We start from the raw sequence: 24249 nt of genomic DNA, 5'->3' as shown, positions 1-24249 counted from the left end.
ATAGGAGAAGATTCTTTTTAAAGTAATTACTGCCTGCACACTTTAAAGAAAGCTGTGGTTCTTTCAAGCTTATTATAAAGCCTTATTCCAATCTAAGTAGACACGCTTTTTCTTGGAGGCTTAAAGTGATAATGGGGCTTCGGCATTGTAAATTATGAAAATTTCATGTCTGTACCCAACTAAATGGGTTTAACACTTCTAATAAACCCAAACCACCAAATGGTGTGTATGCTTTGCTTGCTTTTTTTTTCTTTCTTAATGTGACAAGGGGAAATTACTTCCAGAGCGACACACTAGGGAAGGAATAGTATCCCTAAACTAAGAAAAACAGCAAAGTTTCCAAGGTTTCAACCATCTCTATTCAAAACTAGAGCTGGGAAGGACTGAAAATACATATCTGATCAAATATACATTCTCTGCCTGAGCTAAAGTTGCTACAAGAAACAGACATTCTTCACCCTTGACTCTTCACTCTTCCACACAAATGTTCTTGTTATGAGGCTCCCTGGAGGAGACTGTCTTCATATCTCAGGATCAGGAAACACTATGCCCATTCTGAACACCTGGATAACTCTTCCTACAAACAAGTTGTGTATTTCAGAGATGGGTCCCTGTTTCCACATCAGCTCCACGAAAAGCAGAGTGAATTTTGGGGTACACATCTATAATGACCTGCTATATTTCCTATGTGGTATATGTGCCCATGAAGGGTTTTTCTTAATGAAGTATTTTTTGTGTTTGTTTTTGCATTTCATTGTTGTTGCTTTGTTTATTATTAATTATTATTATTATTATTATTATTATTGTTATTATTATATTTTTTCTTTTGCAGTGAGGGGGATCAAACCCAGGACCTTGTAGATGCTAGGTCATGACTCCACCATTGAGTTATACCACTGGCCCTAATGTTAATTTTTATTTCTTTCTAAGATTTTTTTATACCCAATTCCTTCGATTTTTTGTCTTTCTTATCAAGAGGCAGGAAAAAGAAAGGATAAGGGAAAGTACTAGGGAACAAAATTAACTAAATTATGCTTAAAGCATATATGGATATGTCACAAACTTATTATTGGGTATAGTTAGAATGTGCCAATGGGAAAAAACTAAAAAATAATGTCTTCCTTGAATTTGTGCACAACCTTGAAGACCATATCAGAAGCTTTGTGAAAAGAAGATGCTCAGAAAATATGCAAAAAGTACTTTGCTTGGGAATTTAATGTTACTTTTTGCATGTTTTATATAATAATTAATGAGATAGAGTGTAGTTTTATTATTTGCAAAGAAGCTCTGTTCCTTAAAAATTAATAGAAATACTAAAGTAGTTTTTGAGGGAATGGCAGTACTAGGGATCGAACCCAGGGGCATGCTACCTCCAAGATACACTCGCAGACCTATTATTATTTATTTATTTATGTACTTTTGAAACAGGGTCTCACTGAGTTGCAGAGGGACTCACTAAGTAGCTGAGGCTGGCAACAAATATGTTATCCTCTTGTCTTAGCCTCTCAAGTCCTGGGAGATTACAAGTGTGAGCCACCATGCCTCACTTAAAAGTGTAATTTCAACAACCCCAGAACCTCCACTCTCACAAGAATATATATATATATATATATATATATATATATATATATATATATATAAATTATATTACATTTATAAAGAAGATAAATTTTAAATAGTCTGTCATTACTACGTAAAAGATAGTAAACTTTAAAAACAAACAAAATAAAAAATAATGTACAATCTCACCTCCCCAAACAATATATACTAAAAGTGTGAAGTTTCCTTCTATATATTCTGCAGGTAGATGAGTATGTGTATGTATAAAGTATACATTAGCAATCATTTTTTTACAATGTATGAGGTCCTGTGCTGGGGATACATATTTGCCTCAGTGAATCTGTTTCATATAATCAGAGTTTTGAGTAGACTTTAAAATATGTCTGTGTCTACTTATTTAAATTATAGTGTATAGTTCTTGAATGAACTTCTTTCATCATCCATACTTTTAAGCTAAATATTTATCTATCCCCTAATATACAAACATATTTTAAAGATCCAATAATAAATGCAAGATATAAAAATATCTGGATATAAAAATGTTTCCTTCTCTCATCTTACATACCTTTGGTAATTTACTATAGTGTAAGTTATTTTGTGTTGAGATGATAGGTTGAGAAACTCCAGGGGAAAATAAAATAAGTTTTAAATTTTAAATATATAGGAGAAACAGTGATCACATATCATGTGGTCAGCAGGCATACTTGAAACCATTCATACAAGGAAAAAAAGAGTAAACCCAGGCACTTACTGATTTCAGTAGCAATGATGGTTATGTTGTGCCACACACTTAATTCTCTGTCAAGTGGTGTTGCCAGTGTTATCTTGCCATCATCTGCATTAATGTTGAACTGTCTCTCCAGGTCAGTATGCCGATCGATGGAAAACCTACAAAACAGACATATATGTAATCTGCTTCAATATTTATATGATCCATATCTTCCATGGTAGACCTTAAGTAATCCTTGGAGAGTCATAGTTGTGAAGTCAAATGAATTGGGGAACTCTGTGGCATCGTAATTTGTAAAACAAAATGACTGACTGAGACACAAGAAACTTCCTAATTATTGTCCAAGGAGCAATTAGCTACATATGCAACACGGAGGTCATAAACTGCCATCAGTTTCAATAGGTAACATCTTCAAAAACGGATGCTGATGAAGAGTTAATTGGACAATCAATCACATTTACTAGACAGCTTATGATAATTAGTAGTTGCCACGAAATATCATATAAAACAATGAACTTCAGCCCAAAGCAAGATAGTGTTAGGCAGCATGTGATTTATGCATATCAAGGGAAATAGAGGTTTTGTTAAACTTTTATTTTACTTCACTACATTCTGGGGTTTTCTTATTAATTTCTTGGTGGCCCTAGATTTTTTATGTTGATTTCATTTTAAGTATGTATTTCGGTTTTCTATCAATCTCAGTAAGTAGAAATGAGATGGTTGCTGATCCTCTAGTAAATGTTTTACAAAGTTATAATAGATGATTCAATATATTTACCACAGTACATTCTGCTAAGTTAACAATTCCAAATAGACATGCTAGTGGTATCTCTATTGAGAAACCCTTGCAAAGATCAGACAGTAAGAAGTTGTTCAGTGTTTAGAAAAAACTACTCACCAGAATCACTAAGTATCGAGGCAAAACAGAAACAAATTTTCATACCATCTATTTATAACTTTTTGTATGCTAAAATATATTTTCTGTTTACATAATATTTTATCCCATAAAGTTTATGCTTTCAGTGACACAAAGGATGCTTAGGAAGATTAGTCCATAAGTGAACAATGAAATAAGTAAGTCAGGATAGAATGGAAGCCCAAAGAGAGGTGTGAGCAATCCCCTTCCAGAAGGTTTGACTGAAGAAAGCCTTCAAGGTTGACTTGACTTCCCGGGAGGTGCTCATGAAATCTTTAAATTCAGTGATATCTTTTAGCTTCAATGCTAAAGCATGGTCCATGGCTAGTTGGTACTAAGCATGCTTCCTTTTTAAAACATTCTGCTTATAAATATTTACATATTCAAAACCAAAACCATGGTATTATGGAGAATGGGGAAAACGTATTCATATAAAATATCTGTACTTTAGCGTTGTCAACATTTTAGTAGATTTTGTTGCAAATATTATATATGCATTATGTGTGTATACATATATCAATTTGTCTAAGTACTAAAGATTTCTAGGTAACTATTTAGGTAGGTTGATAGATATGTATAAACTGAGAAACATATGAATTATTTATTCTTCATTTTAGCAAATTGTTTTAGCTAAAACTATTATGCATATCCTTTATATTAGACACAAAAACAGTAAAAAGTATATCTTTCTTAAATCCTTTCCACCAACAACAAGAATCATTAGAGAATTTAGAATAATATCTTCAGTACTTAATTTTATCAATGATTTTTTGATAAATTCCTTAGACAAAAATATAGGAAACATTTCCATTGACATTAGGTATGTATATGACAATATTAATGTCAGTACATTGCACGGAGAATGGGGAGGCAGTGGGAAAGGAGTCGGGGTGAAAACTCACCACATGCTGTGTGCATGTATATCATTATGAATTACATTATGGTGTGAGACTAATAATAGGACTGTTGAAAAAAATTATAACACTTGATTTAGTAATGAGCCAGATACAAATAAAAGAAATGACTTGTATCCATACACTATATATCTACAAACTCCATGCCCTCGTCCCAGAAGGATAGAAGAAGTTCAGAAAGAACTTAAGAATCCGGAGGCAGATCTGAATTAAGAGTGCTCTCAATAAAATCCTGAGCATGAGGAGATATTTATTGCAAAATATTTGAATCTCTCCTATTATGGAAAGAAAACCAAAAGCCATTTCCTGGGCAACAATAATGGTTGTTTAGGCCAATGAGATTCTGAGTTTGTAAGATGACTGAATAGACAGACACGTGCTCCATTCCAGATCTCATCTGCACTTTGACTTGTACTTAAAAGAGCCAAGAAATGTCTAGTGGATTAATTACCACTTCCTGTATAATATTCATAAATAAACTTCACAGCCATGTCTGAGTTCTAGTAATTTTATTATCTAATTGTGATTTCTCACACACTCATGCAATCATCATTTTAGACCAACAGTAAATGAGAATCAGTCTAATTAATAATATCTAATAAATTCCCAAACAGAAACAATCTCCATGGTTTTTGGGTTGGTATCCAGTAATTGCCTTGAACTTCTAGCCTAAATAGTAGGAGTAATACAGTATATTAGGAAGTTGGCATCTAAAAAATATTTGTGTTTGTTTAATCCCTTATTCATACACACATTTTGCATATCCCAAACTTGGAGCAAACTGTCTCTCTATTTTATAAGTATTACTGTTTCTGAGGTAATTAATAAATTAACAGAGCCTCAGTTTCTTTGTTTACAAACTATAAAGTACCTGTGTCTGAGGAGTGGTTGTAAAAATTCAAAATAAAGGATAAATTAGTCCCTGGTACTTAGTAGGTCCTAAAGATAGGTTCATCATCATTGTTATTATCTGTCCATAAATGAGACCTTAATAAACTTCCCTATTTGAAGGGTGGTGGAAAATATTACTTCCTTAAAAATTTATAAATGTTAGGAGACTAAAAAAAATTCTGTTACTTCCATAACTCTAACAAAGGCAGGAATATTTTCCTCATTTTTTTTAAAGTTCCAGTTCATGACAGACTTTATGAGATGAGTCATGAGGATTTATAAAATAGGCTATAAATACAGCCCTTTAGTAAAATCGGAGGTAAGAATGTCATAATATTACAAGATTATACAATGAAGGGAACTTGAGGGAAAGAAATGACTTAGTTAAAATTCAGTCTAGAATCTTCCTCAACTACGTCAAGAAACTCTTTGCTACCTCTGCAGAAATTTCACACATTTTATTGCATAGTAGACTTTATGATAAGGAATCCCCCAAATGGCTAAATGACTAGAAAAGTACTGACATCATAATCAACAGCATGATTTAAGCCCCAAATCTTTACTAATCACAGTTATAGACACTTTTTTCCTTCTTTCCTTCTTTTCTCTTTGGTTTATTTATGCTGTAGTCTCTTAGCATCTGCTGGGGATTGATTCCAGGATTCCCCAGAGATGCCAAAATTTGAATGTTCGAAATATTGAGGGGTATCACACCACTAACTAAAAATAGGAGAGTATTTCATGCAGTCTCCTCTATTCTTTTAAACCAATCCGAAGTCATTTATGGTATGTAATACAATGTGAAGGCTATGCAAATAATCATTAAACTGTATTATTTATAATAGTGATAAAAATAAAAAAAATATGTTTAGTGCAGACAGAACCACCTTAAGTAAATGGCCCATGAATGAGACAAGAAACAAATAATTGTCAAACACGGATGCTGGAAAGACTGAGGTTCTCTGAAATGATGGGAGGCCTCAGTAGGGCATGCCCATACATTGCTTCATTCACACAAATTCAGCATGGTCCTTGACATGTGGCAAATTCAAGCACTGTATTTAGAGACTCTACAGATTGTTTTCTAATTATTTTAAATCTACACTTGATGAATCAGCAGGTATTGTAATCTGTAAACACAGAACCCATGGTCATAAGGGACAAACCATATAGTGATTGGAAGGAAAAGAAACTTCTTCGAGACTAAGGCATTTATATAATACAACTGGTAAACAGCAGGAGTAAAATGAATATGTATGTATGATGCTTTCTAAAGTCCATGCAGAAACTGACTAAACAAATGGGTCACTTTATTCACACATAAAAAAGAACAGTAATAGTACCTATTAGTATTACTGTGACAGCTGGATGGCATGACACATAGAGTGCGCTTTCCAAGCACATGTTCTTACCACAGTGTATAAAGCACTGTGTCGAGGGCTCTCGTGTCACCTACAGGACAGTGACATTCTTGAATAACACTATATGTACTTGTTATGGTCAGCTATACAATGTTTCCTGAAGAGCTCCGGGTTGGTTGATATAGCTATAGTGATAAAGGTTATACTCTTTTTGTGCTATGTGTGGTACTAGGGATGGAACCCAGGGACATTCTACCGCTGTGCCACACCCCCGCCCCCAGCTATATTTTTTATTCTTTATTTTGAAACAGGGCTTCAAAGAATTCCAAAGGACCTCATTAAATAGCTGAGGGTGTCTGAGAACTACAATCCTCCTGTCTCAGCCTCCGAAATGCTGGAATTACAAGCATGTATCACCATGCCCAGCTGGTTATAATCTTATCAGTAGATAAATCCAGTTAATTTCTCCGGGTGGTGGTTAGTTGGTGGAGAAGACAGGTCCCTGGGCTATGGTCTTAGGGATTATGCCTGTTTCTCTCACTCTCCCTCTCTCCTTTCTTCTCTCTCTCTCTCTTGTTTCCAGCCTTCATGATATAAGAACAGAGCCCTTTCTCTCTTCCTCTCTCTGCTTCCCACTGCCATGCCCTGAGCTCTGAAGACATGGGCTGACATGACATACACTAAAGTCTGAGATTTCTGAAAGACTGAGCAAATAGATCTTCCTCCCTCTAAATTGTGTGATTGCTTGCCTTGGATGATAACAGTGAGAATGTGTTGAAATCCTAATGCTCAAGGTGACAAACATTTTAAGGTGGAGCCTTTGGATGGTGATTATACACAAGGGTTCTACCCTCATAAATAGGATACATTTTCATACATATATTAAAATTATGTATATGGAATATATATTCCAGAGAGCTAACAAGTCCCATTCCACCATGTGAGGACATAATAAGAAATAAGAAATCATTAGCCTGCCTTCTGAAAGATGACTTTCATCAGAACCTGCCAATGCAGGCATATTGATCTCAGACTTCCCTGTCTCTATATCTGTGAGAAGTGCATTTCTGTTGCACATAAGTCACCTATCCTTTGGAGGTTGTTAAAGCAGCTTGAATAAACTAAGACATAGATTCTAACCACTTGTAATTCCTCTTCTCTTTTTTTTTTTTTTTTTTTTGGTGGGTTTAGGGATGGAACCCAGGGACATTCGACCTCCAAGCTACAGCCCCCCTGTCCTATTTTATTCTTTATTTTGAAACCAGGTCTCACTGAGTTGCGAAGGGCCTCACTAAATAGCTGAGGCTGTCCACGAACCGCGATCCTCTGGTCTCAACCTCCCGAATTCTGGGATTACAAGCGTGCGCCACCAGGCCCAACACCTTCTTCTCATTTTTAAATGTGTTAAACTGCCTCAGTATTTAATACAATATCCAAGTAAAGAGCATTTGCTAAGTAAAGTATTCAAAACTGTGATTCTCCTGAAAGCCATGGGTAACGACCTCCATAACTCATTTTTTTGTAAACCTCCAGATAAACTTTCAATCCACCTTTGTGTTCTAACAAAATCTGCACTGTCATTTGAGGGTAAGCTGTGGGTTTCTGGCAGTCTTTTTAGGTTACTAGGAGAGCTCTAGGCCAACTGCCCCTCAAGTACTCATAATCTCATCATAATGGACAAAGATGGGTGTCTGGTCTGGCTGCATGAGTTTCCACCTTGGTTTTATCACTGGCAATTTACAGAAAAAATGCATTAAAGCAAAACCATTGTGGGCTGAAATGACATATCTGAGACAATTGCTCCAAGTTTAGAGTCCAGTATACTAGGTAAGTGCTCAGACTACCACTAGTGGAGATAAAAGTCTTGGAAGTAGACTCTTAAGTCACTTTGCTTTCCCAGGATCCCTAGTGTACTTCTGAATAGTGCAGGAAAGCTGTCATAAACACAAGCCCAGAAACCATTTCATCTCACCTGGAGGATCTCCTGGAAGGAAACTGCATACCTCCTCTTAGTTTTAGAATTTCATCTACAAACAGTGAAACATGTCTTATTCACACAATACTATGAAATAAATGATTTGGTAAATTACTCACATTGGATTAAAAAAATAAAGCCATGAGACAGTTCTTTAATCTCTAAGAGATCTCTAAAAGCCAAGATTGATCATGTGATAAAATACAGAAATGGAAAGATGCTTCTAAGAACTACTAGGCACATCCTTTAGTATCTTTGAGAAGGGTAGAATTTCTAAAAAGACTTTTAAAAAGTACTCCAAAAACATTTCTGGTGTTTGTCTATACTACTGTCTACCATGGGCATCTAAATAGAACAAGGACTTAAGACTGAAGAGAGAAGGAGCCATGGTGGGTTTTCTAGCTTATAACTCACTCATAAAGAATCTTCAACATCTGTGCAAATGCATTGTTCTCCAAACATTTGTCTGACCTTTGTAGTTTTCATACAAAAAAGAGACCGTTTGGTTCATATATCATAAAATCAAGTAAGCTGAAATTTGGCACTGCAGCTAATAATTCTTTCTTGAACCAACACAGACAGTTTTATTGAGCATCAATTATTATGATTATGCATAAAACATGGTACCAAAATTGTGAAGGCAAGGGATAGAAGGGAGGGGGAAAATAAAGAAAAAAGAGAAATAATTTGGTTCCTATTCTTCATGTTCAAAAGTGAAATGTCATTTAATTTATGCTTTTAAGGGCTTAGTATTATTATCTTCAGCACTGAAGTCTTCCTTCTAAGTTTTTAAATATAGGCATATATTGGATTTGGGATTCCTTTGCAAAATTATTTAAGATGTGGTAGACAAAAATCCTTGTTTGAAAATAATTGTACATGAGTTGGAGAATCATCTTCCTACCACCTTAGGAAACTTCTCATTAACACCGTGGAAAGTGGTATGTGAGCAAATAGGCTCCTTGGGTCATGGTAGTGTTAGTTCTAATGATGAAAGTTTTGAAAATTGACAGTCTCTTTCAAGTACAATAGATAATTTTTAGAAATCACATTACCCTTGATAAGCAATGTTCACAGAAATCCCATTGAAACATTCTTATTCTTAATCCAACAAATGTCCTACTTGGCTTTAATATTACTTTTTCTCTGACCTACAGCAGTATTTCTTAGAAGTAAATGCTAAGGACTTCATCATTTTACATTGTGAAATTAAAGGTACACATTGAAGAAAATTTCTATGGTAGTTTCTTAGCACCTAGTTCAAAGATGGTAATTTAAAACATAGCCCTCTGACCAGACACAAACTAATGTCCCTGGTTTTATACATTTGATAGTTGCTTGTAAAAAAAAAAAAAAAAAAAGCCGGGCGTGGTGGCGCACGCTTGTAATTCCCCCGCTTGGGAGGCAGAGACAGGAGGATCGCGCAGGTTCGAAGCCAGCCGCGTGCGCTGGTTTAGGAGACCCTGTTTCCAAAATGAAAATGTAAAAAATAGGTCTGGGAGTGTAGCCCGGAGGTAGAAGGGCTTCCAGAAACCCCAGTACCACCAAAAAAACAAAACAAAACAAAACAAAACAAAAACAAACAAACAAAAAAAAAAACCAGGAGTAAATTTAAGGAAATATCATTATTTGTGCAGCCTTGAAAATAGGTCAAAGTGGCCAACCAAATAGTACTGTTTTAGGAAACACCATGCTTTTGCTTGCCGCCAATATCAAGGTTAAACAACTTTTACCTGAGTAAAATATATCTTCAATTAATCCAGCTCCACTACATAAATTTCATATCAATATGTGGGACAAAATTCTCACCTCCTGTTTTTATGTGTTCATAAGACTTAAAATTTTAAAAATACATGTGTACATGTGTATGTGTATGTGTGCGTATGAATGTGTGTGCATGTGCATGTTTGTGTGTATGTGTGTGTGTTTAAAAACATCTTCTACCTCCTTTCCCTCAGCTCACTACCATTACCACATATTCACGCAAAGTTTCCATATTCTACTCAATTATTTTTCATTGTCTAAAGGAAAGAACATCAGTCTGTGACAAAGTCAAGAACATCTTCAGAATTTTAGAAGCAAATTTCCAAGGTCAAAGTATATTTTCTTCTCACACTTTGGGGACTCCAGGGTAACACAAACACATTTCAGATTAAATCTGGAATATACCAATACAACTCTACTGAATATCATAATAATCAAATACATATGTAACAGATTAACTTTTTCAACTACATACTTCCAACTGATAATTTGTAAAACTTTTTTTTCTCTAAAGTCCAATTGATACATCTGACCTCCAATTACTTTATATAAAACATGAGAACAACAGGATTGCTTACCTGAAAATATTAACATGCAACCTCAGTAAAGTTTATGAAAACAGATTGTTGTTACTTGTTTTTTTTGGTTCTGAGGATTCAAACCAAAGGTGTTTGGCTTCCAAGATACACTCACAGGCCTTTTTATCTTTTAATTTTTTTTAAATAGGGTCTCATTAAGTTGATGAAGCAGTCCTCAAACTTGCAATCCTTCTGTTTTAGCCTCTGAAGTACTGAGATTACAGTCACATGCCACCATTCCCAGCTAAAACAGTTTTTTAAATGTTATAGGTGTATATATTCTTTGAAATTTTTTATTTTATTCTTTTGTTACTGGGAATTGAATCCAGGGGCATTCTGCTTTTGAGCTGTACACCCCCAGATCTATGTTATTTTTATTTTTCACCAGGATCTTGCTTAATTGAGTAGACTCCCTACTTGCTGAGGCTGTCCTCTAATCCTTAAGCCTCTTGCCTCAGCCTTCTGAGTACTCAGATCTCAAGGGTACACCATCATACCCAGCTGCTTTGAAAAATTAAGTGCACACTCAGGCTAATCTATAAAATGCAAAGGACTTACGGTAAATTATGAAATTAACCGGTAGATAATAGTCATGTATTGACACTTAAAAACTAGAGATCCACTTATATTGAACGGCTTGATTATTGCCTAATGCACACTAGTAATAACATAAGCACAATACTTCAATGTTCTCCAATACATAATTTCTTCTGGAACACAAAAGTATTTTATATCCCAAATTCAAATTCCCATCCATAAACAACATGGCTACCCACTGCAGTCTCACTGAAGTTACAAAGCCCAAGACCAAATACTTGACGCCCAGTAGAGGTTAGCCAGAAATGTTCCTCAGCCATAAGGAACAGACTACCCTCTTCATCACCCTCCACACACTATTCTTTTTCCCCAGTGTTCTGTCCAATAACATATCCTTAGTTTTAGAAAGGCATTAGGCATTTGCTTGTCCTTTGCACCATTAAATATATTTTCCATTACTTTGACCCTTCCTAAGGACTTCCATAAATCTTATTCTCATTTATTATGAAACTACATACTTCAGTAGACCATATTAAACTTGATTTGTACCTGGAGACCCATTTGAAAGGCACTTCAACGAGAGCCATCCAATTCCCTAACAAGCAGATATCATCCACAGGACGTATAGCTAATAATCTTTTGACATATGAATAAACATGGAATTTTCCACTTTTTTCTAGATATGCTCTTCTTAAATATCCAATATTATGTTTTCATCTGCAACATTAAGTCAAATCTGATTGTCCTTTATCAAAAGCAAGGTTGTATAGTACATTGTGTCAAACTAGAATGTAGATTTATAAAAAAAAAATAAAGGCTTGGTTGAAATGACTCCCATAAATATTTGAATATCAGATAAGGATGCCAACCTCCTTTTGTCATGATGCAAAATAGGGGATTTATTTTGCCTTCCAAGTATAATAATGTTAGATATCACTACTCCGCCTAAACTATCATCTCTGTTTCTCTCAGAATATAAGCATCGTTATTAAGTTTTGTTCCCTGGAGGAGAGAGAGGATTCACCAATAAAAACAGAAATAAAGCTGTTTTTAAACCTCAGATCAAGAGCTCCCATTTTTTCTCTCTCGCAAATTTATGCTGCTTTTTTTTTATCACCCTATGTCACTTGTTTTAAGATATTTTATTAATAAATGTGATTTGATAGTTGTTGATAATTAGTCTCTAGCTTATCATTCCATATCATACTGATAATATTTCAGGCAACTTGATTGGCTAATATTTGGGTGATTGCATCTGAAAATGTATAACAAATGCAAACACAAATACTTATCTAAAGGAAGAGAACAAGGTCTAGCAAATGCAGTAGTGACCTGTGGATTTGGAAGCTGCAAAGCTAGAAGTACAGATTTAGTCAACTGATTTCACTACTAAAGAAGTTTGCTTTGCTTGTCTGTGATAAATGCAAAGGTGTGCTAAAATCTTCCTTTAAGGAAACAATTATTGAACTCTGAGAAATGGGGTCAGCAGGCTGTCCCCAGCAGAGGACTCCTTAGTGTCTGCATCAAATCTCCTTATCTAGAGATTAAGCAAACACAAGTATAAAGGTCCTACCAATTGTGTGTGATGCCCATCTCCTCTGATGGCAAGAGACCTTCTAAAGAGACCCCTTGTTGGCCAAGATCTTGCTGAGACGCTACTGTGGTTCAGCTTCTCGGCCTTCCTACTTCTGTCTCCTTCTCTGAATAGGTACCTGATCCTTGATGAGCTTCTTGTACCTCAACCTCTGTCTATTTCTAGAGAGAACAACTTGTATCCTGTTCATTTAATGAAAACAAAATATATACAATTCATAAATTTGCCATAATAAAGTGTAAATGGGATGCTAGTGAAGGCCTCAGACATAAAATGCTAAATATTTATAAAGCTCTACAAAGTATTTTTTTCAGTATCATTTGATATTATCTTATTGGACAACACTGAACCTACCAGGGCAAGTCTATCCTCAGCAAATGTTGGCTTCATGGCATTTTCTTTAGATAGAGAAATGCAGCCAAAATCAAAGAATTTGTCAAGGTATGGAAATGGAAAGACTAGCTGAAGTGATCACCAGCCTTTATTCCAAAAATCTCCAAAACCCTGTATGATAGCCATTACTGAGGCCTCAAGAAGAAAAATATGGGCAGGAAATCAGAATTTTATAGTAAATGCATGAATAAATAAATAAATAAATAAATAAATAAATAAATAAACAAAATTTCCTCTCAAAGCAAGTAAACTTCACAGTATTTGTAAGGATGCCCCCTTTGCACCCTGTGTGGTAGTTGTGAGAAACTTTGTCCCCCAAATTATACTAAGATAACCAGTTGTTGCCAGCAGATGCAACATTGAACCTATGCTGTCATGGACCCTATACCTGCTAAGGTTCCAAGGATCTAAGGGAAGTGTGGGGATGTCAGTTTTTTTCACATAAAGCTGTATTTTAATAAAAAAAAATTATTTGACTACTAATATATATATGGAGTCTTTAGATAATACCTATGGCAAAACTCCAGAATGACAATGGATCCCACTTGTCAAAGCACTAGTGAAAAGCCAAATTCCTATCAGTCTAGTATAGAGGCTAACAAACATTATATGTAAAATAAACATTTTAGGTTTTCCTGGCCCTACCATCTTTGTCACAGCTACTCAACTCTATAGTGGTCTGGCATAAAAGAATGAGAGCAGTTGCATTCCAGGAAAAGTTTATTTAAATAAGCAGATGAACAGACCAGATTTGGTGCTCAGGCTGACCCCAAGGCTTGTGTGATGCAAAGTATTCACTAACATTGCTAGCTTTCCTTCCTCTAGTGCACTCATCGGAAAGAAAAGATAAGGGGAACTTGACTTAGTAATATGAAGATACAGTGTCTCCTAAGAAGAAGCATCATGATATTTGTGATGTTGGATAAGCACAGGAACCTGAACACCTCTCCCCTTGCCAACACACCACTCTGAGCCCTGAAAATGTTCTGCAGAGGAAACAAACTTCAAAGACTAAAGGCACTCCTTATATTCTCTGCTCCTTCCACAGTGCATCACATCTTAGCAAATTAACATTCCTGGGAGGCCCTACAGCATAGACACTCGAGTTCAAACTGATCTGGTCTCAGTATCTTTAGCCCCAATAGTGTATCTTAGAGCACCATTAGGAAAATGTTACCCTTGGGGAAAGGCAGTGTGTATCCATTTTTCAAATTCAGCATGCATAAATGCACTTTCATAGTATAAAAAATGTTTTTGCTAAACATTGGTTTGCAGCCTCTATATGGAAAATTTATAGTAAGACACAATTTTGAGCCAACTGCAAGTGAAGATGCTATTTAGAGCCACACATAATGAAATAAACCCCTTAGTTATGAATCAGTTATTATATTTCACTGAACTCCAACTGTTTCTTTCTCACTGCTTAATTTCATTCTAGCTTTTGTTATTATGCCTAAAGAAACCATTTTAACATTTTCTCTCATGCACTTTGAGAATCAAAAATTCCATCTACAAGTTTTCAGCTTTTTGCCTTTAATTGCTCTACTGGTTTCTCTAACTGCTTTAATAAATAATAGTATCCGAGTTCTGCTTGTCCCAGAATTCTAAGGCCCTTGCATATTATTTATTATTCCTCTAAAGAGAAAAAAAATTTTTTTCTACTCAAAGTGTACTATTGAGAAAAGAGAGAGAGAGGAGAAAGAAGAGAGGAGAAGAGAGGAAAGAAAAGGAGAGGAGAGGAGAGGAGAGGAGGAGAGGGGAGGAGAGAAGGAGAGAACAAGAGAGAGAGAGAAAAAAAATGAGAGGAGAGAGAATAAAAAATGAGAAAAATCAATAAATACAATTCACACTTAAATTCATATTAGCAGCTTCTCTATAGTATATTTTCATTTTAACATAATTTAAGACCTATGGTTGCTTATATTCAAATTTAATTAGGAAACCTTTACTTCTGTGTGGTCCAAAATCTTCAGAATCTGAGAGTATGCATTATTTTCAGATACTATTTATTAAAGACTAGCTAGTTTACCTGTAAGAGGCTTTGATTTTCCGTGTATATTCTACAGGTCAGCTTGTAAAATAAACAGATTGTATCTTTATAGAAATTTCCTTGAAATTATGAGTCCAACTTATAGAATTAAATGCATGGCTTCAAATATAAATGAATGAAGCTGAGACAGGAGGATTGCACAGGTTCAAAGCCAGCCTCTGCTACTTAGTGAGACCCTGTTTCAAAATAAAATATAAAATAGGTTGGGAGTGTAGTGCAGAGGTAAAGCCCCTGGGTTCCATCTCCAAGACCACACACACACACACACACACACACACACACACACACAATATATATATATATATATATATATATATATATATACGTATATGTATATATATATGTACACACATACATATATATATGAATAAGTGAATTAATGTGAATGAGTGAATGATGTAATAGCTTTATGAATAGCCACGCATGGTGGTGCAAGCTTATAATTCCAGCATTTGAGAGCCTGAGACAGAAGGATCACAGTTTGAGGACAGCCTCAGCTACTTAGTGAGGCCCTTTGCAACTCAGTGTGACCCTATTTTAAAATAAAGAAAACAAAATAGGGTTGGGGGTGCAGCTCAAACGTAGAATGCCCCTGGTTCCATTTTCAGTACTAAAAAAAAAAAAAGCTATGTGAATATAAGACATCATTATTGAATTAATTATAGCTAGTAAGATTAAGTATGCTTAGTATTTTGAAATAATGTTGAACGAATTGGTGTTTTTGAACTGGGAGATAGCCAAACTTATATGTAGCTAAGAGCACAGAGGCATCAAATGAACCATTTTAATTATTTTAAAACATTAGTATAATTGACCCTGTAAAATGCACAAATGCTGGTAGGAATAAAAAATAGTACAGCTACTATGAAAAACAGTACAAAGATTCCTTAAAAATTAAAAATAGAAATATCATATCATTCAGGATTCCTATTACTGGGTATTTATTCAAAAAGACTATAATCAAGATCTCAAAGAGGTATCAATATGTCCATGCTCAATGCAGCACTGCACACAGTAGCCAGATATGAAAACAGCCTGAATGTCCACTGATTGATGAATCGATAAAGAAAATTTGATATATAGATACAATGGAATATCATTCAGTCTATAAAAGAAAAAAAATTGTAATATGCCACAGCATTGATTAAACTTGAGGGCATTATCTTAAATAAGCCAGCCACAAAAAAAAAGAAACAAATACTGCAGGCTGGCACCTATATAAAGTATCTAAGACTCACAGAAATAGAGGAAAGAATGATGGTTCCTACGGAATGGAAGAAAGGAAAAGGGATTTGCTAATCAAAAGGGATAACCTCAGTTATACAAAACAAATAAGTTCAAGAGATCTGCACAGCATGGCGCCTAGAGGTAATAATACTGTTTATGCATATAAAAATCATTTAAGATAGTAGATCTCAGAGTCACTGCTCTTAACATGCACACACATACAGACTAGGACCTTGTCAAAAATAAAGAGTTGTCATAAGATTGAGGAAGCAATCAGTCAATAAATCAAACAATCAATATAACCCAAATTTATACTAATCTCTATATAGTATAAACTGTTTTCCACTTCAGCATCATTGGAAATCATGCCTGTAAGGAGAGTTTTCATGAAAAGAGCTCATTAACAGCCAGCCGGTTGACTGAGATGAATCATAAAAATGCCAGAACACCAGGAGAGAAACAAGGCAAGGCTCTCCTGTCGAGTGGGCACTTACATTTGAGAGAGCAATTAGGACATGGGAACACTGCGGCCACTGTGATCAGGTGTCAACCTTCTATTCTGCTAAATGGCCATCATCCCTACTCTTAATTTAAACAACTCATGCAATCTTATTCAGGATGAAAGCCCTGAAAGAAAGAGAAATGACTACCTTAAAAACAGGCATGCATGATCTCAAAATCGTGGTGACCCCCACTACACACTTGAAAGAAATTCATTGCAGGGGAAAAAAGGAGGTCAGAGAAACTTTACATGCAAGCCTTGACTTATTTCTAAAGCTTACTCTGTGATAGAAAATTTTGCTTCCAATATAAATGATTTGCTGCATACAACAACATTTTGGTTTGTCTGTCACAGGATATAGGCAGTGTAACCATCAGCTCTTATCATCCTACTTCTCATTCTAGATTCCATGGTCCAGCAAAGAGACATCAACACAGGGGCCAATGGTATAAGAAGCCTGGGTTTAAAACTTGCCCCACAAACACCTGCTATATCTCCTTGTGCATCCTTTTAGAGTTTGGGTTCCTTCTCCATAAAACTGGAATAAGGCAGACCCCTTCCCAATGTCTGAAGGGGAAAATACAACATAAGAGGTTAAAAAGACACCTGATTTTTTAAATTAAATTACCAGAGCATACCATGGTTTGCATGTAAAGTACAAAACCCATACAAAGTAGCTGGACAGATGGGCAAGAAAAAAAATCTCATACATACTGTGGTTAATTCACAAAATTTGTTTATTTTCCTTCTTTCTTGGTATGCATGCTGGATTTGATGAGACTAGATAATAAAGTTGATTATTTCAGTTAAAAGTATTCCAAGCCAGGTGTCATGGTGCACGCTTGTAATCCCTGCCCTTTGGAGGCTGAGACAGGAGGATCGCACAGGTTCAAGCCAGCCTCGGCTACTTAGTGAGGCTCTCAGCAACTTAGTGAGAGCCTGTTTCCAAATAAAATATAAAATAGGTCTGGGAGTATAGCCCGGAGGTAGAAAGCCCCTGGGTTCCACCCCCAGTACCACTGAAAACAAAAGTATTCCGAGTCATTCTAAAGTGTAAATATATAAAATGTGTGGTTTATCTTTTATTAAATGGTAATTCTAATAGCTACAGTATGTTTAAAACTTCGTTTAGACTGGGAATATTGGCACATGCCTGTAATCCCAGTACTTGGAAGACAGGAATGGGAGGAGCACAGATTTAAGGATAGCCTGAGCAACCTAGAGAAATTCTCAGCAACCTAGTGAGATCCTGTTTCAAAGCAAAATATAAAATGTGGTTAGAGACGTAGCTTGGAGGTAGAGAACCCCTGGTTCCAATTCCCAGTACCACCGCCACCACAACAGCAACTTAAATTTAATAATCTTAGTAGCCCTGTAAACATGTAAACATCATATTAATGCATATGAATGAGGAAACTGAACCTCAGAGAATTCCAGGTACTGACAGTCTTACTAGAAAGCAGTGATGATATAATTTAAACTTAGACTGCTGAAGTTCAAAATATATCATCTTTTAAATAATTTCCTCAACTTTATCCTCTATTAATGAGAAACAGTATTTCAGAAAGTAGCAAATGCCCAATTAATGGTTTTGTGAAGCTAAAGGTAAGACCCTGGATTTTACTCCTTATCATTGTCCATTTTCTACATATCTATATAGAAATATAGATATAGATACAGGGATAGGTGTAATAATTTTAAAATGCATGACATTTCCAACTAGATAATGTGCCCAAAAGATAAATCTCACAGGAAGTTGACCAACCAGCAAATGGCTGCTTGTTCGCACACAACATATGCCACAATCAATGTCTCTTTTTTGCTGGATGGCAAAGTAAATATTATCCTAAAAGATAGATACCCTCTTGTCAGCAGATGAAATACAATTGTCCTCAAGAAAAAATAGAGAATAGCTGTCTGTTACCCCGCGATTCCTTGAATATCTCCGTCTTCTGGCTCTGTTTAAAAAGGATAAATAGCTCTCAATCTGTCTGCCAGACTCATAAGAAACTACGCATTGTTCTGGCTAGTCAGGAAATTTAATTTGCTACAGAAATTAACCAGTGCACAGACAGAGGAAAGCTGTTCTCCAGAACTCAGCTGACAAGGAAGAGGCCTGCAGAAATGTAGAGCAGATGCTCAAAGGTACAGTCATGGTGGCTTCAGTCTGGTCTGATAGAGCCAAACCATCTCCAATCAGGACTGACTGGGACATCAAAGGCCCTTCTAATGCTTTAAAACAGTATTTGTCCCTTCTTTGGGTAAGACCTACATGTCCAGGAACTAGTGCTTGCCTGGCATCTATCAGAAGCACAGGTATGTCTGTGTCATCGATTCATACTTTATCTGTCCATCTCGTCCGAGTAAAACAGCTTCAGATTTACTTTTGCTTTCCTGAAAATGCAATCCTTCTAAGCTGAAGCTGAAAAGCCTCCAGCTTTTTCTACAAACAACTTCCCAAACTGTGGCAGTAATAGAAATAGTGATATCAATTTCATTGAGACTCACTGCTTGATTCCCTGGGTGTTGGGATTATTAGTAGTATATCTCCATTTCTCATCAGTATATTAGATGGGTCATACAATGTGCAGAAATGTGGGATTCTGAGAGCCTGGATTTAAACCCAGCTCTGCTTCAAGGTTACTTTACTATAATATGAAAAATGCACTAGGCCTCCTCTGTAGCTGATTAAAAAATAACTCTGAGTCAGGTGTGGTGGTATACACCTGCCATCACAATACTTGGGAGGCTGAGACAGGAGGGATGCACATTTGAGGTCAGCATCAGCAGCTTAATGAGGCCTTCAGCAACTTGAATTGTAATTTGATTCTAAGAAATAAAAAAGGACTGGGAGTATAGCTCAAAGGTCAAATACCCCTGGTTCTATCTCCAACAGCAGCAGCAGCAGCAGCAGCAGCAGCAGCAGCAGCAGCAGCAGCAGCAATAACAACAACAGCACCGCCACCACCACCAACAACAACAAATCAGACTTCTGCATAGCAAGTCTATTTCAACTGTAAAATGCCATGTTTAGAGTATATATATAATTGTCCCCAAACCCGAACCCCTACTTTTACTTAGGTATCATAACTTGGCATACCCTTAAATCCCTATGTGCTCCCTGATACCACATAGAACCTTGTCAAAATAAGGGCTGAAACTAATCCCAGTCTGACTTCTCAGATAAACCAATCTTATTTACTCCCTTCATAGTCTGTGTCATACTTGGAGATGTTCAGAAAGTGACAATTTCTCTTTCTTGTGTTTCTTTAAGAGAAAACAGAGGAACATAAAAAAAAACAAGGAACAATTATTCACTCAACAATTGCCACTGCCCCTATTTATATAAGCCCTCCAGCATAAAGTCATATGCCTAACTTTGCGATACAATCAGAAAATAGATGCCAATGTGAATTTATTTTTCTGAATATCCCTGCTCTTTCATTTAATATTTGACCTTTTGACAGATATAATTCCCTTAGCTAAACAATAAATACCCTGTGTTATGTAGAATGTTAGATGTAGAATGTTCCTTAAAGAGCCCATATATTAATAGACAGGATTAATATAATTAAGTCATGAAAGTTATAATTTCATCAGTGTGTAAATCTATTGTAATGGACTTACTGGCGATAAACAAGGGAGGTGGGGTGTGAATGGAGAAGTTGAGTTCCTGGAGATATGGCCTTGGGAACTATGCTTTTGTTTCAGAATCATTTGCTTGCTCTCTCTTGCTTCTGATTTTTGCACTCTCCCTCTCTCTGCTTCCTAACACAATGCCCTGTAAATCTTCATAGACCCTGGCTTCACATGGACTAAAGCCCCAAACCTCAAAAAAACTGTGAGCAAATAAATCTTCTTTCCTTTAAGTTGTGTGGTTAATTGTTTGGGGATATAGCAGTGAGAATGTTGACCAAGACATTCTGTATGTCTATAATATGTTGAGTTTTTTTAGAACTAGGAATTGCCAGTGAACCTTTCCTCAAATCCTCAAGTGGAGTGCTATCTTCTTAGATGTTGTACTCTTCTGCAGAAAGCTTTCTTTGTATCCTTAGGAATGTGCTCTTATTTATCATCCTAAATTTAGATATAGATTGTGATTTTAAAAAACCCACAATCTATTTGGAAACAGATTGTGTTCTGGATCTGAAAATAATTCCTTTACATACAAATTTAATTTATTTGGGCCACTAACTGTCTTGCAAGTTTTTACTGCCAACCTCTTAGTTTTAGTACCCTGGCAAATAATAAAAGTGTAATACGTTTTTTAAAATGTGAATAAATAAAACCTCCAGAAGACTCACTTATCTATAGTTAACCTGAATGAAACAATTGGAAAGATGTTTGCCCTATATATCTGTATCTGTGGTTTGACATGGAACACACAAATTACCTGAACAATTCTTAAAGTATTCCTCCACCTAGTGCTCTGTCTCTTTCTCTCTTTTACTCTCTCTGTCTCCAAAAAAAATATTTTTAAGACAATATGTGAAATCCACACTCAAACACATCATTAGCCAACACTTCACCCTTGGAGACCAGCATAAAAAATATAGATTTTTCAGTGTGCGTTTGGAAGAAGGCTATTTAGCTGGAGTACCTGTACTGTGTCATTTGAGTGACTAGCAAAAGGGAAAAGATATATACAGTTCTACAGAAAAAAGAAAATAGAATTGAGCCTCATTTCTTAAAACGGCAGAAAAACTTTAATAACTGATTATTTCTCATCCTGGGGAAAAAATCTGAACAGGGGAAGTACAAACAAAAGACATTTCTGAAATGACAGAAAATATTTTTGTCTCAGAGACCCCAAACAAGATATGCTGACCTATCACAATGTCCCTTAACTGAGAAGAAAATAATTTCAAAGCCAAAACCCAACACAAAAATGAGATAGAAACCTCTTAATGCTTTGACACAGTGATCTCATGCCTCTAAATTCTAATATATAATTCACTGTAACTGTCAAGGGAGACAGAAAGCCAACCAGCAATGCTTTCACAATGCTAAAAAATAATAACGCAAAAAATATCAAAGATCCAACCAAATGTGCTTGCAATTGAGATTCCTGAGAGCTGGAATATCTTGATTCATCTTGATTTTACTAGCTTTCAGCATTGTATATTGCTCTTAGGAGACAAGTAAGTGCATGCACACACTAAACAGATGCAGGATATGGATGGACCCCAAATCCTTCATCCTGTGATCACAGTTTCAAAGGAAGCCACCCAGAATATGCACAGAACTGCGTGTTGTACTGTTGCGCTTGTCCTCTGAGGTAGACAGTATTTCCCTTAGAAAAGCTATACCTTATAGGGCTGGAGGTGATATCAGGGTCACGCGCGGTCACTTGTCCAATCACGGAGTTCAGAGCAGCGTTTTCATGAACTTCAAGGAGGTAAGTCGGTGAAGAGAAGACAGGAGGCTCATCAGCATCCTCCACAACAATCTTGACTGTTGCCGTGTCTTTAAAAGGTCCCCTGCCGCTGAAACGTGGGTCGGTGTGGACATTGGCTGCCTCTACCTTCAGCGTATAGGATTTTTTGGTCTCAAAGTCCAGGGGCTGTTAAGAAATGACAAAGATGAATGCTTCTCACTAATGACCACAGCAGCAAGAACAAATGAGCGAAAATGCTGATGGATGAAAGTTATGTGCATTTAAGCCCATTTGTGAGTCTTAATGGGATCGCTCTCCATTCCCCCAGATTCAACCTGTAAATTTTACAGGCATTTATTGATATCTGTTTATTATACAAGCTCGGTGAATCTAATCTCCTATTGTTTTGTTTTGTTTTGCTCATTTCACTTGGAATTCAGAAAATATTCACAGTCATGAATTGTGCCATCAAAATTTCACTTCAGAGTCATAATAAAATTTTACTAGTGATGGCAAGACCTGCATACTAATCAGCCAGTTAATCAGGCCTCTGCTGGTAGGAGATAAGCGACATCGAACACAATCTGTATCGGGAAGAATATTTTATCATTTCTGCAGCAGTGTGTGAAATGTAAAGAACTAGAAATAATCACTGTTTAGTCCAAGGAGACATTTTAAAGCATAATTTAGCACTAATCCCAACAAAGAGTGTCTTCTTATTTCATTTCCAAAGCATTGCTTCTCCATGGATCATGAGGCTAAAATGAGGCTTATTATTTTTAGGGCATTCTTAAAAGGTCTCTATTTATAAATGTGATGCCATAAAGTAGGTGGACAAATAAATAAATATGTAAGCAATCTGGGCACGGTGGTGCATAATTGTAATTCTAGTATTTGGGAGGCTACTGCAAGAGAATTGCAGGTTCAAGGCCAGTCTTGGCAAAACTGTAAGACTTTTTTTTTTTTCAAAATAAAACATAAAAATAGGCCAGGGGTATGTCTCGGAGGTAGAACAATCCTGGGTTCAATCACCAGTATCAACGAAAATAAAAAATTTTTAAAAATGTGTGAGCAGATACGTATCTACTCATGTTTATATTTAGAAGGAAAAGGAATGCGGTAAATAAAATTTAGTCTGATTGTACACTTAAAAACAATTTGAAATTGCTTCACTGTACCATTACTGAGCATATTTCTGACATATTAAGACTTCATTCCTTAGCAGTCCAAGAGACATTTATCAATGACCTCAGTAGGTAGAGCTAAGTAAAAGAGCACAGTCCCTTTAAATAAACCAGAAGCCCATCTGCATCGGAATCCTTATAGCTCAATTCTTGGCAGCTTACAATATTCCAGATTTCAAGAATGCAAGTCTGTCAAGATTCAAGGAGATAGTTTATGTCTGCATTACAATTTCTCATAAGAAACAGAACTTTAAATCTGCAATGCAGATTTTTAAGAAATAAGAAGCTAGAATACAAGCAGGCTAGCATCAGTGAAGTCTTTCAGAACTGATGTGCAAGCTTAAGTAGCTATTCTTATTTCAACATTTTGTGTGGATTTTTATATGTGAATTCAGATCTATGGAAACTGAGCTGTTTTTCCCAATAATTTCTAGTAAACACTGCCCACACGCACTTCCCTATTGATTCTGAAATTATGGGGCACGTTTTTGTACCTATGAATAGATGATTCAGCACCAGCGTGTTCTCCATTTGCCCATCATCCCTACTGTAACAATTCTGCAATTTCAAGATCATTTTAAACACTGCTCATTATAACCAATTCTATTGTTTAATGTTTTAATTTTATTTATTTATTTATTTATTTATTTATTTATTTATTTATTTATTTTATTTTTGGTGGTGCTGGTGTTCCTG

General features: G+C 35.9%; 1 protein-coding gene across 1 annotated transcript in view; it reads right to left on the bottom strand.

The window, feature by feature from the left end:
* Positions 1-24249, bottom strand: part of CDH8 (cadherin 8) — a gene marked incomplete at both ends in the record, with an annotated part of 366073 nt that overhangs the window by 132774 nt on the left and 209050 nt on the right. The window contains 2 exons of the mRNA XM_080704548.1: positions 2312-2448; positions 22302-22555. Coding sequence (XP_080560674.1) covers positions 2312-2448; positions 22302-22555 — 391 coding nt within the window. The remainder of the gene's footprint in view (positions 1-2311; positions 2449-22301; positions 22556-24249) is intronic.

The sequence above is a fragment of the Muscardinus avellanarius genome, assembly GCF_963383645.1.
Source record: "Muscardinus avellanarius genome assembly, chromosome: 10".
In the NCBI taxonomy this organism is placed as follows: domain Eukaryota; kingdom Metazoa; phylum Chordata; class Mammalia; order Rodentia; family Gliridae; genus Muscardinus; species Muscardinus avellanarius.
The sequence above is the reverse complement of the archived record's forward strand: the minus strand, read 5'-3'. Positions and strand labels throughout refer to the sequence as shown.